At 55.7% G+C, this 18,580-nt stretch overlaps 1 protein-coding gene and 1 long non-coding RNA gene across 2 annotated transcripts; both read right to left on the bottom strand.

Moving 5' to 3' along the window:
- Nucleotides 1-5,226: 5,226 nt before the first annotated feature.
- Nucleotides 5,227-8,144, bottom strand: LOC146595840 (uncharacterized). The gene is made up of 3 exons (XR_014895850.1): nt 7,558-8,144; nt 6,915-7,151; nt 5,227-5,614 (listed from the first exon to the last, which is right to left on the bottom strand). It is a non-coding gene; the product is annotated as an uncharacterized LOC146595840 (long non-coding RNA).
- Nucleotides 8,145-12,599: 4,455 nt separating this feature from the next.
- Nucleotides 12,600-18,580, bottom strand: NT5C1A (5'-nucleotidase, cytosolic IA). The gene is made up of 5 exons (XM_085305086.1): nt 18,312-18,580; nt 17,339-17,468; nt 16,907-17,029; nt 16,259-16,443; nt 12,600-16,000 (listed from the first exon to the last, which is right to left on the bottom strand). Exons 1-5 carry the CDS (start codon nt 18,576-18,578, stop codon nt 15,635-15,637), a joined length of 1,071 nt encoding a protein of 356 aa, XP_085161212.1. The 5' UTR covers nt 18,579-18,580; the 3' UTR covers nt 12,600-15,634.

The following is an 18,580-nucleotide window of genomic DNA, read 5'->3' as shown; positions in this document are numbered from 1 at the left end:
CGCCTCCCCGCCGCGTGGGTTAATGAGCCATCTCCCGGGAGGGCCGGGCCGCGCCGGCGCCCCCGGCTGCCCGGCGCCCCCCCGCCTCCGCGCCGCTCCAAATCCCCGAGTCTTCCTGTAAAAGGAACAGTCTGTGTGAACCGTCCCTGCCCCCCGCCCGCCGCCGCCGCTTGGCCCCGGCCCCAGTTTAAAGGGACCAGTGACCTCACTGGCAACAGAAAACCGTGGGAAAGAGATGGGACTGATAAAGCCCTGAGTTGTTTCAGGGAAAAATCAACATCCAGCCCCACACGCACACACATGTCCGCCCGGCGCTGCGCGCCTCCGCCGCTTTCCGAGGCTCGTGATTCGGATGGAAACCAGCTCCCCGGGAGCGCGGGGCGCTTTGAGGGCGCCGCTCGAAGGGCCCTCGCCCGGGACTAACCGGCGGCCACAGCCACGGCCCAGGGCGGCGAGGGCAGGGTGGCACCGGGCTCGGCACCCCGGGGCCCGCGGCGCCCGGCGAGGCCCTGCCGCGGGGCGCCGGCCCCTCGGCCGCCCCCGCTGCCACCCTCCTGCCTGGAGGCGGCCTTGGAGCGTCTTCAAGGGCCTCGTGCGGGCACTGCCAGGGCGTTTGGGACCTACCCTGTAAAACAAACCGACCAAAGCCCAACTTTAGGTTTATGACCCTGGGATGAATTGCTGTTTTCTGCCTGTCGTTCCRCAGTGCTGGAAAACTTTGACCCACAGCCCAGCACCGGGGGAGCATCCCGCTCGCCTCGAGCCTGCGGGAGGAGGTAGGAGGCTGATTTTTAGAGCCCCGCACAGCTGAAATCCCCCAAGGCAGCAAAACCGTGTGCGTGTGGGAGAGAGAGGGGCGGAGGGAAAGAGCAGAAGCAGAGGTTCGCAGCACAAAAATAATGCCTTTTATTTTGAAGAAGAAAAAAGAAAAGATCAGCAGTGAGATCTGGCAGCACGTGGGTTTCCCAAAGCCTTTTGCAAAGCCCGGCGCTGCGGTAACAGCGCGGCGCTGCTCAGGCCAGCCGAGCCGGCCCGCCAGCCCGGCGTGGGTCTCCCGCGCGAGGCGGCACCCAGCCGCACGCTCGGGTGCTCCCTATCTGCCTCCGCCATCTGCGCCCGCACCCGCCAGCCCGGGCGGCTGCAATCCCCGCGCTGCTCGCCAGCAGCTCCCGCGAGAGCCCGGTGCCAGCCAGCGCCTGCCCCTCGCCCCCGCGCTGCCCTGGGCCCACGTCACACGCGGACGGGCAGAGCCGGGCCCGGCTCCCGCGACCAGTTTTTGAGACTGAGCCACATCATCCTCCCTTGCGAATTAAAACAGCGAAGAAGCAAACTGACCGCTCTGCACTGGAGTGAAAAACTGACATCTCCAAAGTGTTCATAAACCAAAAATGGAGAAAAAATTTTTTTTTGCTTTAGCTTGTAGCATTTGTTTCCACAATTTTTATGTTTTTCCTTAATTTCACCATTAAAGCWAGCCACTAAACCAAGCTGTTATTAGCTTACATTTCAGAATTAAAAGCCACTTTGAAACAGAAAAATCAGAAATGTATTATTTTGGCAATTTTGACTCTCCTCTCCTCCTTCCTTTCCAAAATGATTTCAGTTAAATATATATATATAAATATATATATTTTATATCCAGACCAAACCTCCCATAAATATGTGTTTTTGAGAGATTAATACTTTTTCCACTGATAAAATCATTTAAATGGGATCCAGAGATTGGTTATTTCAGGCTCTTGCTCGTATCACACCGAGCCTGAACCAAACGGAGCCCAGACCTGCCACAGAGGAACAATTTTCTTCTCCATTAGAAAGGAATTCACTGTCCAGACTCAGGCTTTTCTGGACCTTGTCTAAGCATCATTATCTGGGTTCAATTGAAGTGTAATTGGCAACATGTTTTTCTAGGATTACACTTCATTATGAACAGAGTGGGGGCCCTGAAACCCACTTCTCCTGTAATCGGATCCATTTTCCAGCCTGTGCTCCCGGAGAGTCATTTCTAATCGCCCCCAGCGAGCCCTGGGGGATTGCGAGAGCCATCTGAACCCGCCAGGATTAGCTGCACCGCGGAGCAGCCCAAGCAGAGCTGGGGCTGAGCCCGCTTAGCGCTCAGGTCAGTAGAGATGACAGGGGAGGATSAAAAGCAATTAGCTGTGGGATGGGGCAGCCAGTGCCGGCAAGCATCACCTGCTCGTTTCACGAGGGGAGCGGGCAGCTCTGCCCTGCCGCGGACAGGGAAGGGTGCAGGGGAAGGGGAGACGGGCTGCAAGCAGCACCGCAGGGAGAGCACAGAAACCGGGTTCCTCCTGCCTGCTTTCCTCCTCCAGGCACGCAGGGCAAGCTATGCCATGGTAAGCTTTCGTGCAGCCTGAAGCAAAGCACGGACCCATGTATGGTGGGTCACCAGCCTCTGCCCTCTGATCTTCCCCAGAGTACTGCAGGGTTTTCCCCGGTCAAGCAAGGGAATTTATTAGAGGAAACTTCTCTCCTAGTCCCGAACTGTCAACCCTGGCTCAGCAGTCAGGGCTATTTTCTCTCCTGGACAAACTCAGCAAGCATCTATGTGTCCTCAGCAAATGTTGCTGGAGTGCCTCCCTCCCCTGCGTCCCCAGGGCCGCACACGGGACGCCTCCCTTCCACAGGCACCACGCGCTCCCATGCAGATCTGCTGTCAGGGAGGTGGTTTGGGCTGCAGGGGACCACTGCAGCTCTCCCGCTGCAGCTGGAAAGCCAGCTGCTCAGCGGCTAGCCCCTGAGCACCTACTTTTAGTTTGCAAGAGCAGGACTCAGCTCACACAGCCTGACCGGGAGAGAAAGCTCAGGGGAGGGTGCTGCAGTGCAGGAGCCAGGAGCTGTGGTGCTGGCTGCGCTCCTACATGGTGGGAGCCGTTTCCAGAGCACGGGTGTCACGAGGCCAAGCAATCCATCTCACCCAGCGCTAATTGGCTACCCTGCTTTGGAGGCCAAGGAGTAAGTGAACTTGCAAAAACTGATGTCCCTTCTCTGCAGCAGGAAAAACTCTCCAGGCCAGGGTGGAGGGTGGATCCCTGCCAGGGACCTGGGATTGCCCAGGTTCGCCTGTGCCAGCCCTCTCAGGGGGTAAAGGGCTGGAGCGCAAGACGACTCCACCCAGAATGGCGGTCAGCCCAGCCACCCACCCCCTGAGCTGGGACCATGGCCTCGCTTCTTGCTCCCCTCCCTCCAGCTCGGCTCTGGGAAATGTCCCCGGAGAGCGGCCAGCTGTGAAAAGCTGCAGCAGCTGGAATGTGGGAGGGAGGGCAACTTCTGGAAAGCAGGAGGTAGCRAGCAGGACAGACGTATCTGTTACCTCCTGGTGAACTGACACCTCTGATTTAACCTCGTGCATGCCTGGAATGCCCTGTCCACACGTCTTCAGTCAACATCACCTCCTAACCTCAGGTCTCACCACTGGCTGCCAGATCCACAGCTGTAATTTCGAAAGCAGAGGCCTCGCAGGGATGCTGGACAGGATTCCTGGCTGCAGCGCTGCGGACAGGCTGTCTTGTTCTGCGGCTAAGCAGAGGGATTCATCACAGACAGCAGAAACATGCAGGGCTTTCAGGAGGTGATTTGGGATGAAAGCATGTAGGTACGAATACGGTATCACCTCTGTGTTTTGTCAGATCTGGAGGGCTGCCAGCAGCGAGGATTGTTTGCCRTGGCTCCGATCCAAGCCAGAGGCACTACAATTGCTAACTCCCCCCACTTCCCTGGCCCACGCAATTCAGAGCCAGCCCAGCCAACAGCTAGGRGCAGTCCAGGGGAGGGAAAAACAACATTTTCCCACAAACCCATGGCTTCACCCTTCCCCAGACAGGGACAAGGCAAATCCTGTATTGGGACACGGCTGCCTGTGTCCTCCCACCTATTGCCCCGCGGCTGGTCTGCACCCAGCCCTGCTGCCACGGCCAGGAATGCAGCCCGGCCTGGGGAGCCGCACCGATGCCGTGGGCTGGGGCGCCGCGAGGCTGCACCTGCCGGGCCTGTGACCCCACAGCACCGCAGAGGCGCTGCTGTCTCCGCAGGGGATTTGGACTAGGYAGAGCTTTATTCCTAGCTGCTCGTGACGTGCCTCAGTTTCCACACTCATGACGTAGATGACGATGCAAACTCACGTGGAGGCCTGCAGWGAAGCAGCAATGAGTGAGAATTAATATTGCACCAACCCTGGCGACAGCAAGGGCTATGAGCTCAGGCAGAAGCCCAAACTGAGGTCCGGGTTCCCCAGTGGCTAAAGAGACGGGCCCAGAAACTTACTGTCAGTGCACACAGGGCTGGTCCACTCTCACACTGGGGTCCTGGAGAGGGCAATGTGGTCTGTGTGAATGCTGGGGCGTCCCATCTCTCTGGATGCTGGGCTGGAGGAGCTGGAAGGAGGCAGATGGCGTTGAGGTTGCACCCGTGCTACAGCAGCAACGGGAGCCAGGCTGGGAAAACCCATCCCCCTGGTGCAGCCAAGGCCTTGGCCTTGCCCCAGGGCCGGTCCCCAGGGACTCAGGGRAACACAATGGCTTTGTTTGCGACTTGGCCTGCGCAAGGAGCCCTTCCCTCGCTCAGCCCCAAAACACCAACCCTTCAAACGGCCTGGGCTCCCCCTCCCCTTCCCACAGCAATGCTAATGTGCCAGGCCTCTTCTCATGAACCCTGGGAGAGATCAGCCTGGTAGACAGTTTCACCACTTGTTAAATGTGTGTTTAGCGATCTTGTGAGTAGACAAGAACAAATACAAACAAGTCGGGCTGGAGAGCCCCTGCCCCTCCGCCCTGCCTGGAACACACCAGCCCCAAAGCCTTTCTTCTCTAACCACTTCAAACTTTCATTTCTTCTGAAGCCACAACAAGGCACACTTTGTAAAGCAAATGAGTAAACAGCAACTTTCAGCTTAAAAGGAAAACAAGGAGGAGGGACTGTTTTTAATTACTGGATTTTAAAAAGCGCTTTATTCTGTTAATTGCTTTCTGTTGTAAAATGTTCTATGCACAGCCCTGGTTCTCGTTGCATCACTGCTGGCCAGATGGCATTGCAGAGGTAATGACAGCATGTGCAATCACTGCATGGGTACATAAGTGCCTTTGACATTTGCAGACACCCCCTCCAAGCCCTCTCAGCCTCATGAAAATGACAGGAGGCACCGATTTTTGCCCAGACATGACCAGGGGTTTGGCATGTCCAACTCGCATCACTTCCAAGGGACCAGACATGACCAGGGGTTTGGCGTGTCCAACTCGCATCACTTCCAAGGGACCGGAAGAGGAGCAATCAGCACGTACAGAAAAGCCTCCACAGCATTTCAAAGCAGTTCCCAAAAGGGCTAATTGCCGTTGATCACCTTGGCTGTAGCATGTTACCTTCTTCTGGGAGAATAAGCCATGTTCGTGCAAGGTGCCGCGCTCAGCTCCATCCTGCTCGACAGGGTGCCTGCTGTCTCGCAGAGGGAGATGACAGCGCTGCGCAGTCTGGCCCAGCAGCCAGCGAGCGTGTAGGCATGTGAACACATACATGTGCGTGCGGCTTGGTGCAGCAGCACAAACCAGATTCCAGCTGTATCACTGATGAGCACAACCAGCTTGGAAGATACCCTGAGTCCCTGCAGAGACAGAGGGATTAAAAATAGAGAGCCAGCTAAGAGGTGCATGGAAGGATCTTTAACATAAACACCACCAGCATAGGGCTGTGAGTTTGTCCCTGCACTAAGAACAGATGGTTCTGAGAAGGGAACAGGAGAAAGGAGGCAGCAGGATCCTTTGCTCCAACTGGATTGGCCTTATGATGGAAAAGGATGGAGAGCAGGCATGGCTTTAGGCACCCAGAACCTGAAAGTTCCAGGGAACCCTGGAAAGCCTGGGCTCCTCATTGCCACCGGGAGCTGCCAAGGCTGCCACCAGYGTGCAGAGGGCACAGGGCAGATGCCTTGCGGATGGCTCAGGTCAGGAAGGTGCAGACAGGTTTTGCTATCAGACAGAGTTGGCAAGAGTGTGTGCTCTCTCCTCCCTTGCCAGCCTGGAAAACACTGGGAGGGAGCATGTATGAGCATGGGGGGAAATAAGGACAGAGAGGCCTCAGGTCCTTATCTGATAGAGAAAGGGATCATCTCAGGCCCTGCTCCTCACACATGCGCATCTGTTGGCCCAGCCAAGATAAGCTTCAAGCACCCAGAGGCTGGGTGGGCAGCCAGGGTCCATGAATGTAACAGGACAAGAGGCAATGGGCAGAAATTGAAGCACAGGAAGTTCCACCTGAACGTGAGGGGGAATTTCTTCACTGTGAGAGTGACGGAGCACTGGACCAGGTTGCCCAGAGAGGTTGTGGAGTCTCCTTCTCTGGAGATACTAAAAACCCGCCCAGATGCAACCCTGTCTAACATGCTCTAGGTGATCCTGCTGAGCAGGGAGGTTGGACTAGATGATCTCCAGAGGTCCCTGCCAACCTTACTGATTCTATGATTCTATGTTTTTATCCTGCTGATGAAACCCAGCCCATCACCGCAGGGATCTCCAGCGGGGCATGGCCCATCAAAGCACAGACTTGGTGGGGAATCAAGGCTGGCAGGGAGAGCTCTGCCAGCACCCAGGGACACAGCAGTGGCCACCAAGAGAATTTGCACAGATGCCTTCCCTCCACCATAGAGGCCTTGGGGTCAAGGATCACGCTGAGCTCAGGGCAGAGGCTCAACCTGTTTCATCTCTGACCCAAAGCGATCCAGCAGACCCGGTGGGAAGCCACCACACCGTGGTTCACCCGGGCACCAGCAGGCTTATGGCTCTCCTTCTGTACCACGCTGGCACTTTCAAGCCATCATGGGCTGCTTTCAACTGATAATTTCCTTTCCGAAAAACAAACATGGGAGACGAGCATCCGCTCTGGCACGAGACAATATCCAGCCTTACCCAGGGAGTCCCTTCGGAGCAGCGCCGGCAGGCGGGCGGCGTGGCAGCGTTCCGTGCCCGTGGCAGCAGGCTGCTTTCCGGCCACGAAGCACGTTTCCCGAGCACGCCGCGGCGGGTGGGTCGGTTCCTGCCAGCAGCCAGCAGCTGGTGATGAATGCTCACTTTCTCTAATTGAATAGCAGGAAGTTAAATCTTGTTTCTTTGCCTTTCAGGCTGTCAGCTGGAACAATTGCCCACCTGTGGCACCACCCCGGGGATATAAATAAGGAACAAAACACAATGCTGTCAGAGGAATGGACTGCATTCCCAGAAGATCTCCTGATACTGCATGCCATATTGTGTGCCTGCACGGGAGAGAGGGAGCGATATCTGCACCCCGGCGGGCACAGGCATCAGCGCGAGTTTCCAGGCAGCCACGGAGGCCAGGCAGCGTGGGAATGGGCTGCAGGGCAATAGGAGCAAGTCTGTGGAGGCCATGCATGGATGCACAGGCACGGCACACTGGGAAGCATGTGCGTGAGCGGGCTAGTGCTGCAAGGGGCAGCAAACACACACTGCAAGCGTGCACAGCCATGCTTGTACTTTCAATGGTTGTTATACACATTCTTTGCTGGGTGCTAAGGGCCTGGTGTGCAATACCCACCTGGAGATTTACTGCTAGGGGACTGAGGCAAAAACCGTTCTTCTACTCGCAGCAGCAGGGGCAGCCTGTGCTCCCATCCGGAGTGGTCAGCTTGTGCTCAGGCTGCCCTGAGTCTCCAGGCTGGAACGGAGGCAAGCGCTCGCGCACTCGCTTGCATACTTGCTTTCATATTCTGCCAAGCTCTCTGCCAAACAGGCTGCAAACCCGAGCACTCCTTCCTGGAGCTGCACATTCCCWCTCCGCCACCCAGCGCGCTTCCCTGCCACCTCCTGCACTCGCATCATTAGTTCGCCTGCCGAGTCCAGCTCTCCCCGCTGGGACACTCCCAAGGCAGCAGCCGTCACAGCTGGGCTGAGTTTGACAGTTATGCACAGCTGGAAGCCCAGCTGAGGAGGAGGAGGAGGCACGGAGGAAGCCCGCTGTGGGCGGCGTGGACCCTTTGTGCGCACTGGGGGCGGACGCAGTGGGGAAGGGCAGTGGGAGATGCTGACACGCACAGGCTGACATTGTTGCTGCGAGAGGAAATTATTAATTCGCCGGGCATAAAGTCGGCAGTCAGTCAAAAACTGATCCTCCCGAAGTGAAAAAGCCTCTCCTGCTCCCCACCCCTCATGCCCTCCCAGCCCCGCAAGCAGCCCCATCGCCTCCATGCTGATGGGCAAGGGCATCTGGCTGGGCAGGGATGCAGCAGAGCCCCAGCTTCACCCAGACACCGAGGGCTTTTGCTCCTCCCGTGGGAACGGGAAGAGAGCCCCACCGGCGCCCCGGGCCCACACCAGTCACTGTGCTAACAGCTGCCACTTCCCTGTTTGTTTTCCCCCAGCCTCTGCCGTGCGGGGAGTGATGGCCTCCCTCCCTCCCCGAGGTGGGAGCCGGGGTAGTCAGGGCCCAGCAGCCTGAATGAAGCCAGATCCCTGGACACATTCCTGCATTTTTCTTTTCCCCTCCTCCTTTTTCTTTATTCCCCCCTCCCCTCGCTTGGCACAAGCTAAAGGATTCAAAAGGAAGCCAGGCTTGGCAGACGCGGGGGGGAGGAGGGAGTGGGGAGATGAAAGAAGGCCTCTCTCCAGCTTTCTCTTCCAGTTCCCACACTCAGCCCAGCTCGCAGCGCTCCTAATGATTCCCAGCCGCACCTGGAGGAGGCTGCCCAGCCGCCAAAGGAGCAGGGGGCTATTTACACAGCGGGCAAGAAGGGCCCCCCGCAAGCCATGCCATGCAGGGTGTCCCCCTGCCAGCCCCAGCGCTGCTGGCCTGCCGAGGCAGCCCTCCCGCTCACCAAGATGGTCACACCACCTCAGCGCCCAACATGGCGGCCCTGAGATGGTGGCCCCACCACAGTGCCCCACATGGCAGCCCTGAGATGGCTGCCCCAAGATGGCCGCCCCAACACAGTGCCCAACATGGTGGCCCTGAGATGGCCACCCCACCTCAGCGCCCAACATGGCGGCCCCAAGATGGCTGCCCCAAGATGGCCGCCCCACCACAGCACCCAACATGGCGGCCCTGAGATGGTGGCCCCACCACAGTGCCCCACATGGCAGCCCTGAGATGGCCGCCCCAAGATGGCCGCCCCACCACAGAGCCCAACATGGCGGCCCTGAGATGGTGGCCCCACCACAGTGCCCCACATGGGGGCCCTGAGATGGCCGCCCCAAGATGGCCGCCCCACCACAGCGCCCAACATGGCGGCCCCGAGATGGCTGTCCTGCCTCGAATCCCAACATGGCGGCCCTGCCTCAGCGCCACACCTGAGGCCACGGTGCCCTGTGCCAGAGCCGGGTCAGAGGAAAAACCCTCCGTCCCCAGCTCGGCGCGATTCAAACTTCCGCCTTTCCTATCGTGGACGTGCCGCCCGCGCCCGCAGGCAGGCTGCTAACATGGCCACCCAGGCCGGCGCCGAGAGGCCCGCAGCGTCCCCGCGCGCTCCCCGACCCCCCTCCCCTCCCCCGCGGGAGCCGCCGTGGGAGCGACGCGGCTCGGCGACGCGGCGGCTCGGCGAAGGGCAGCCGCGCGCCCCTGGGAGCGTGTGGGCCGGCGGGGAGGGAGGGAGGGAGACGCCGGGCGGCCGCCACGCCGCCCTGCCGCGCTGCCGGCCCTCCGCGCCCTCTTGTGGCACCCGCCCGGCACCACGGCAGAGGCCGGGGCCGGCGTGGGACGCGCGCGACTCCCCCACCGCCGCGCGTGAACCGCGGGCGGGGGCCGTTCAGAGCGAGCTCCTGAGCCGCCGGCTCAAGTTTTCCCTAGTTTATCTTCCCGCCACAGCGATTCCCCTGATAAAGGCTGTGGCGCGGACGTTATCAGCCTGTCTCGCAGCAGCCAAGCTTCGTACCTCGGCGGGCCGGTTTGTTTGGGTTGGCATCGGGCCCTGTTTTGGGGAAGGCGGGGGTGGGGGGGACGGCGTTGAACCCGCCGACTCGCGCGTCCCCGGCCAGGATCGCTTTATCTCCATGAGGAAACCGCTGCCGCGAGCTCGCTGCCGGCCCCGGCACKCCCGCCGACGGACGCGGTGACAGGGACGCGCCCAGAGCGCGTGCCGGGTCCTGCGGCGGGACACGCGCTCCCACCGCCGCGCGGGTGAAAACCTGCTCTCAAACACCCATCGCCTCTCAAAACCCTCCAGCTGGAGGGGACCCGTGGCACCAAATTCCCATAAACACGGCGGTGCGGTTTTATCCAGCTGTAGCTGCAGGATGACCGGACTCCTTCCACGTCCCCTTGGCAGGATTAACATTCGCAGCCCTCACTGGCATCATGCAGCCGGCRAAGCTCCTCAGTGCAGCCCTGCTAACGAAGCGCTCGCTGCAGGAACGGGAGAGAAAAACCTCCRCCTCCGTCCCTCGCTGGTGACCAAACGGTTACTTCTTCCACCAGGGTGGGCGATGCGCAGAGCTACCCCGCCAGCTAAGGTCAACATGGAGCTGTGAAACCTGCCAGATCCCAGGCGGAGCCGGGAAGCCTTGCTGCCGGCGGGGAAGGAGCGAGGCTGCTCACCCCGCCGGCTCTTCTGGCGAAGATCCGACYGGTGCATCGCGCGCGGGGCTGTCTCCCTTGGCAGAGGGAGATGCTGGCCTCCTCCAGCAGCGAGGCGACCGGCGGCTCCACGTGTGCTCCGCTTCGTTGGTGGCCTCCGCAGCGCTCCGGGCTCGCACGGAGGAAYGCTTTTCGGCTCCGGTGACAGAGGCGTCAGCAAACACGGCTATTAATAGCGGTGTCAAAGGAATGAGGTGGTCAGGCTGTCCAAATCCTGGCACGGCCCGGCTAGTGCTGATAGCAAGTGCCCTTTGCTTGTTCTCGCACCACCAGGTCCTCTAAGCTATTCTTCCAGCCCCGGGTGTTTTCTGTCACCCTGTCACCAAGTCCCCTGCCCTGAGACGTTATCCTCTTGGGATGGCTGCAGGTTCCGGCTCTCATTTGCTGGCCCTTCTTCTGCAGACCAGACACAGTGCATTAAAGGAATGAGATGGGGTCCCCACCAGCACTGCCAGTTTGCTGGGACTGCCCTGTGTTTGCATGGCCCCTGGCACGCAGGGGACCTGCTGCGGGGGCACTCTGGCATCACCACAGAGAGAAAAGATTTTATTGCACCAAAGAACTCACCTGGATTTCTGCTTTCATTCTGCAAATACCTGGAGGCACCTTCCAGATCTGATGCTACCTCTGGGTGGCAGATTGTGCTGATCTCTGTTACAATGATAGGGAAACTGAGGCAGACAGGTGTCATGACTTACCCTAGGTGAACAAGGACCAAGTGAGTATAACTCATGCTGTGCCGCACAGCCCTTCGGTGGGGTGTCATGCCCTCAGGAACAGGCCCCACAAGTTCTTGAAGTTAAATCCTGTCTTCTTCACAAAAAAGTGATTCTTGCTATTCAAAGGCCATGATTAACTTGTGAACATCTACGCTGACAATAGCTGAGTGGCAGCCTAATTCTCTATCAGCTCTGCCTCCGCTTTCTCCTCCTCCATGTCCCTTATTTTAAAGCACACGTGTTGCAAAGCCCTTCAATGTCTGATGTTTTTAAAAGAAGCAGCTTGGAAAACAGGCAACAGAACAAAAATTCAGCCTTGCAGCAAATCAACAAGACATCACAGGCCTGACTGCAGCACYCCCCCACACACTTTCCCTTGCTGCATTACATTGGCCCACATCTCTCCATGACCCATCTGCTCCTTGGCCCTGGTGCCAACGCTGGTCCTCAGAAACAAGTCATGGGATCAGGCCGGCCTTTGCCAAAACATCAGAGAGACCTCTTGGCTCCAGCATCAGGGCTGAGGCATGGACATCCTGACCTCTCAGAGCTGGGTGGGCCCTCCTGGACTTGCACCAGTGCAGTGAGTGCCTTATCAGCACGGGAGCTTAGTTTGTCCTTCCAGGCATCTGGTGGAAGAACACGTAGAATTGGGGGTGGGTGCAGGAAAGGCAGCCCAAGCAAATAAAGCTGCACAAGAATGCTCTCTGGTGAGGGTCATCCATCCCTTAAAATAACACCCATGGCAGAGATGCTGCCCTGGGGCCTGTGGACATTCCTTGGCTACATTTYGTGACTGATGGAGAATTTGTTGCTTCCCCTTAACCCATCTGTTCTCCTTATTGATAGGGAGGAGCTAACACTAGAGCTGCAGCATCACTATTTGGATACATGCTGTATTTCAGCAGCAATAAATCTCCTCTAAACAGCTTTTGCTGCCTCTCACCTATTGGCCGGGAGAGGATCAAGTTGACAAAACTCTTCTGCCAGTTTGTATTTTTAATCCAGGACTTTGTCACAAGTCCAGGTTTCAGTAAAAGGCTGTTCATGAAGGAGAGAAAGGTTGCTGTATCACAGCACATCACCTTTCCTGGAGGCCTCTAGCTCCCAGGTAGCTGCTTTTTGTTAAGTTTCCCAATTTCCCTTAAATCCCCAAAGGCCCTTTCTTGTCACCAGCCCCCACCCCTTCATCAGAAAACCTGGCAGGACCAAGCAGGGTCTGCAGGCTCTCTTGCTGGCTGCCCCAGGGAGCAAAAATGTCCCTTGCAAGAATGGCGACAGAGAGAACCCCGCTGGGACCAACACAGTTTATTACAGATAAACACCCAAAGGGGTTTCATTAACAAGTCAGTTCATTCACAAGAAAAAAAAAGGAAAAAAAAATCAGGGGACAATGAAGTGAAACCCACAGCAACAACAAACAGTGGGAAAGTCCAGTTGTCGGCCAGCGCAGCACAAGAGGCGCAGCAGCACGGGCCCCTCGAGACACGGGATGTGCCAGGCCAGCACGCCCCCGGGCTCCCGCAGAACTGCGGTGCTCCCCCRGCCTGAGGGGCAACGGATGTCCCGTACGGGCACACCGGGGAAGTACACGAGCAGCAAATCCACATCAGCCGGTCATAGTGACAGAGGAAGGGAGAAGAGGGGCCAAAAAAAAAAAAATGTAGGAAACCGTGTGGATAAAACCAAAAGGGGCAGCCATGGCAGGAGGGGCAGATCCTCCCTGTGCAGCCAGGATCCAGGAGGTGGAAAGGGAGCCTTACTTCACTYGGGGACAGTTTCCCGAGCCCCGTATCTTCCAGTGAGCCCCCAGGCTGCCCTGGCAGCAGGAAAACGTAGAGCAGAGCTGTTAAAGCAGCTGCCTGTGCCATGCAGCAAGAGGGCGAGCAGGGTCCCCAGGACCAGCCCTCTGCACCCACATCTCATATTGGGGCCTAGGACGGCAGCAGTAAAAGCTGCAGAGATCCAGGCTCCTGCCCCAAAATCACAGCCGGCACCATGATACACCATCTTCCTGGAGCTAAAAGCACCCCGAGACAGGGCATGTCCTGCTGGACAGCACAGCCYTTCCCACATCCCTCATCTGAAACTCTTGGGAAAAGACAGCGATTTACACACAGATGCACTGCAGTGACAGCACCTCAGAGAGACATGGGTGCACCAGCTCACACACTCCTCGCGTTCCCCAGCCACGAGCATCCCCACACATCCCAGTGACCGTGCTCATGACCCACATCCCATGCCACCAGCCTGATTCGGCACACTGTCACCTGCCGACATCGCTGCCGTTCCCAGGCCTGCACAGCCAGGGTTTCCTGAGGGCTTGCTGACAATCCTCTTCCTCTTGCAACATCATCCCCCAGGCAGGCAGGGAAGCCTCTGCGCAGCCCCTCTGTGAGCCGAGCTTGACAGGACTTCCAAGATGCGATCTTCAGGAAACACCTTGGAAWTGTTTACTTGGAGACCAGGCCCTTATCCCACCCAGATCTGCCRAAAGGGTCTCTGAGACAGCTTGAATCTCAGTATCTGGGGTTTGCATTAACAAGAAAAGACCTTTTTTTTAGAACTGAATATTAATAGATGTATCAAGGCAATATTCATTTCTTGCAAGGCTTTTCTTTGTTTGGATTTTAGGCCTTCCTCTGACATGTTTGTCACCCAAATGTGACAAATAACAATCTGCCAGAGTGAAACAGTTCAAGGGAAAAGTGCAATTTGTTTTCATTGCTAGGGCAAGATTTAGTGCAATAAGAAAACAGTCTCCAGAGCCACTGAAGATACCATTAGCTTGCTTAGGTATTTGTCAAAAATGCCATAACTTAAGCTCTAGCCTCCCTCTCAGAAAAGGCTGAGCTATTTTAGCTGAAATCTCCGTGCAAAGTTGAGTGAGAGGCAGACACATCCCCAGGAAAACTCCAGCCCATGCACTCKGCATTTGGCAAAGTTGGAAGCAACTGAAAATACTATCTGATAATACTGGGCATCCTTCATGCTCAACTGTCACTTGTACTGCCTAGGAAGACAGCACAAGAAATAAGTAATTCAAGAAAAAAAAAGTTATCCTGAGAGCGTCCTTGAGGACAAGGCCTTGTGCAATAACGTCAGAGYGACTTTCACACTGATTTTGGAACAGCTCTCCAATTGATTTCTCTTCCTGTTTTTAAATCAGGGATTTAGTTCTTTCTCACAGCGTCACTAGCACAGGTGTCTATTTTCAGAAATACCAGAGGTTTTAAGAAATCGAGGAGAAAAGATTATCAGCATCTATGGACCCAGCTTATAGAAAAATAAATCCTTTAATTAACCCTCCCCAGGCTCAAATTCTCTACAAATTAACCCRACAGACTTCAAATGCTGTCCTTAATATATTAGGGCCTGCTTTTAACTTAATTCAAATCATAGGCATGTGTCTGAGGCCCTGGAAAGCACATACAAGGGCTGGGCTTGGACGCCTTACTGAGATATTTAAGTGCTAACTTTTGTAATTGTCAAACTCAACTTTAAAACTCTGAGACAACAGTAAATKGGCCCAAAGCAACAAGCAGGAAAGCAAGTGCTTGTTTCTATTTTTCCAAATTTTAGCACATGAAGGGAAAGTTGTTGCCCTGTCAAATCTTGGAAGGGCAAAGACCTGAAAGATTTTCTGGTTGGAAAACAGAGGGTGAATCTTTCAGTGGGGTTCCCACTAAGGAACAGCGTTATGGTTTAAATTTAATTAAAGGAGACAATGTTTTGTTTCAAAGCTGCAAGAAGGTTTTTGAGTGCATGCAACTTTCCAGCTGCACAACAGTTCCAGCTGAACAATAGTTCAGCCTGAACTTTTTTTTTTTTTTTTTTTTTTAAATCAAGGACTTGGATTGGAAATTTCTCATTTAAAAAAAAAATGCCAATAAGTTAAGCCTGCCTGGCACAAACCATCCAAGAAAGGGGAGATCCATTTTCAGAGATTTTGCCTGAAGCATGTGCAGAGCGTGTACAAACAGGGAAACAGCTCATGGGGCTGCCCAATGAGGGACAGCCTCCAGCCCCACAAGGAATGGGGCAGGGAAGAGCACTGGGCCAGCAGTCCAGCAGTACAAGGTCACAACATTGCAAAAAAAAATAAAAATAAAATAAAATACAGGCAAAAAGCCGCCTTTCATTAACTCCCTTCTCCACTGTGCCCCAGCCAAGGCTCCAGCTAAGGAATAACCTCATGCTCACCAGGGCAGATGCTCTCTGCCTTGCAGACCACGACCTAACTCAGTGCATGGTGCCCAGAGCGAAGTCTGTGCAGTGCGCCAGCCCGCACGGGCATGCGCCCAGGGCTACGGGACCAGCCAGCTCCACTACTTGCTGTTYGGGGTTTGCTTCTCTTGTGCCGTCCGCTTGTGCTTCTGGGCGATGCCATAAGGAACGTGGGCAGCAATAGTGCCCATCTCCTTGGCTCCCTCCACGTGGAACATCTGGTCATCAAAGAAGATGTGCGGCCGGATCTTCTTCAGCAGTGGCCCCTTGGGAGCCCCAGCCAGGAACAAAGCTTCATCCGTCTCCAGGCCCCAGCTGCGGAGAGTCTTTAGAGCTCGGGCTCCTGAGCTGGCAGCACTCCTGGCAGTGACCAGGTAGGTGCGAATAGGACACTCCATCCTCAAGCCCTTTGAATAAAACTTCTTCTGCAGCTTCCCCAGGGCCTCCAGGAAGCCCTTCAGGGGTCCCTGCCAAAGCAAGAGGAAACCATCACCCAAGAAACCGTTATGCCTTCTCCTCCACCCAGTGCTGTCTAAACTCTACTCCCCCTAGAAAAGAATGAGGGTCCAGCTGCAATCGTCCCTGGGGCCAAATCTGATAGGGCCAGGCTTGCCAGCCTTCCACGTGCTGAGCCCCAGCTTGTTCCCAGAGGCAAGAACATCCCTTGGGCTGTCTCTCTGCCAGAGGCTCTCTGACTACCCCATACCAGGACCCTTCAACACTACCTGGGCCAGAGGCTTGTTCTCATGAGCCTTTTCGTGTTCAAAGAACATGTCCAGGCCATGAGCCTTCACGATCTGCTCTGATTCATCCGAGAAGAGAACAGCGTCACCATCAAATGCTACCCGCAGCTGGTTCTCTGACACCTCCAGGTCTTTACTGGGGCTGAAGATGGTGGCTGCAGCGATCCCTGCAGAGATAAAGTGCAAGGCGAGAGGTGGCAATTATCCAAGGGCCCAGCCTCAGGGGTCGTCTGTGGAGTAGCAGAGCAAAACACGATGGCTTGGAAGCAAACAGAGCAATGAAATGCACACAACAAATAGTGCCTGCAGCATGGCCCTGAAGGATGCAGACACCCCAAAACCTCTTACAGCACAGACAAGTTCCTAAATGACAGAACTCATTTTGCATACAAAAGTTAAGGGCAGGGAGAACAGCATCTTTGCCTTGGAGGAGCTGTGGAGCTTGAGGAAATCCTTATTTCCATGCAAACTAGAGACTCCGTGGAACATCAAGGATGCCCCACCCTTGATGGGATGTGAGGCAAGGCAGGCCTCAACTGCAGAGCAAAACAGAAGCTATGGCTTCTAGCACCAACCCCCTGCAGGCTCTGGCTCCCCCCTCTGCCACCCAAAGCCAGACCCTGGACTCACCCTCTTCAATGGCCCCACTCACTTTCTCAGCATCAGAGGAGAGGTAGAGGTTGGTGTGGTAGGCCTTGAGGTAACAAATGGGGCTGTTCCCTCCCGTCATGCAGAACCTCTCAATGAACAGACCTGAGGACAGAGGGACACTGGAGTCAGTCTCACCACCCCCAAGAGGGCCTGGACACTGCTTCCTTGTGGCCTCCCAAGAGCCAACAGCAAGTAGGATGGGGGCCAATTTTGGTACTGGCATAGACAGCCTGTTCATCAGCATCACCAGCCAGCTTCCACTCAAAGACCAGGAAAATTTGGAGAAACCACCAGTGGGTGGTTTGATGGAAGAGATGGAGGAGAACATCTCCTTATCTTACTGCCAAGCAAGAACACCCTGCCTAAAAGCCAGCAGCTCCTGCTCAAAAGATGGGTTTGCTCTGAGCTTACCATAGTGGTTGATGCTGTTGATCAAGCGAACCCCGACCTGGGCATGGTTGTTGGTCATGAGGACGATGTCAAAAAGCTCCTCACTGTCAGGGTAGAGCTCGCGCAGCTTCATGTTCACAGCTTCCAGCGCCTGTAGCACCCAAGGGCGAGGGAGGGTCACTGAGCCCTGGATGCCAGCCCCCACCCACAGCTCTCACCAAGCAAAACATTTGTGTTCATCAAAACCAGGGATTTGGCCCAACCCCAGCTACACTCTGAGCCATGCTGACATGAGCAAACCGCTTTAGCTGGGAAAAAAAAGACAGACTGATTTGGGGAAAAATAAACCTCCAGCCACTCTGTTTTCAAACACAACAAGTTTCAAGTTTTCATTAGAAGATAAGGCTAAATTAGCTTGAAGCTGCATATAAATGTTTTTCAAGCAACCCACAATGAAACAAGTCTCTCCCCACTGAGTCAATTTGTTTATTGGGAATAGGCAAGAGAGCACTTCAGCAAGGGCCGGCAGATGAAAGAATGCCAAATCCAGTGGAGCTGGGCAGAAATTGGAAAATGTTTGTAAAATTTGAAACGTTTCATTTCAACATGTCAAAATTAGAAGCAGGCTCTGTAGCAAGACTATTAAAAAAAAAAAAAAAAGGAGATCAAGAATTCCCTAAATGGAAACTTCAAATATGACCCAAAGAGATAATTTTTCAGTCCTTGGGCAATTTGGAAAAGTCAGCATTTCCTCAGCCCTGGAAGAGGCACACCACTTACCAGAAGGTTTTTCTGTGGTTACCGTGTTTCCAACATGCTGTTTCATTTCCCATCCCTTCCCCATGCGGGTGCTTGGCCATACCCACACTCCCCAAAGGTTACAGGTGAGGGCTGTGATGCCGATACCAGCTACCAGGCATCCTCGGAGCCTGCCCCGAATCCTCCCTGTGCCCCAGAGTTACCAGGCAGCCTGGCTTGGTGGGCAAGTGCTCACCTTGACGAAGGGGAAGGCAGCGCCGGGGAGGAAGGGCTCATTCTCGTGGTCCAGCTGGTATTTCACGTAGGCCTCCACTCCTTGTTCGTTGTAGATCTTCTGCTCCTCCTCCATGCGGAAGAGCGCCCGCGATGAGACTGCGATGGTGATGGCGTTCTCGGGCTTCGGCTGCGTGGCAGAGAGAGAAAGTAGGGGCACGGCCACGGGCCAGGGCTCCTGCCAGCACAGCCCACCCCACRGTGCCGGGCTTGGTGTCCTCACTCCCATGG

Source organism: Rhea americana, unplaced genomic scaffold (assembly GCF_003343005.1).
Source record: "Rhea americana isolate MKP2758 unplaced genomic scaffold, rheAme1 scaffold_215, whole genome shotgun sequence".
NCBI lineage: Eukaryota > Metazoa > Chordata > Aves > Rheiformes > Rheidae > Rhea > Rhea americana.
This window is presented reverse-complemented; position numbering and strand designations above follow the sequence as displayed.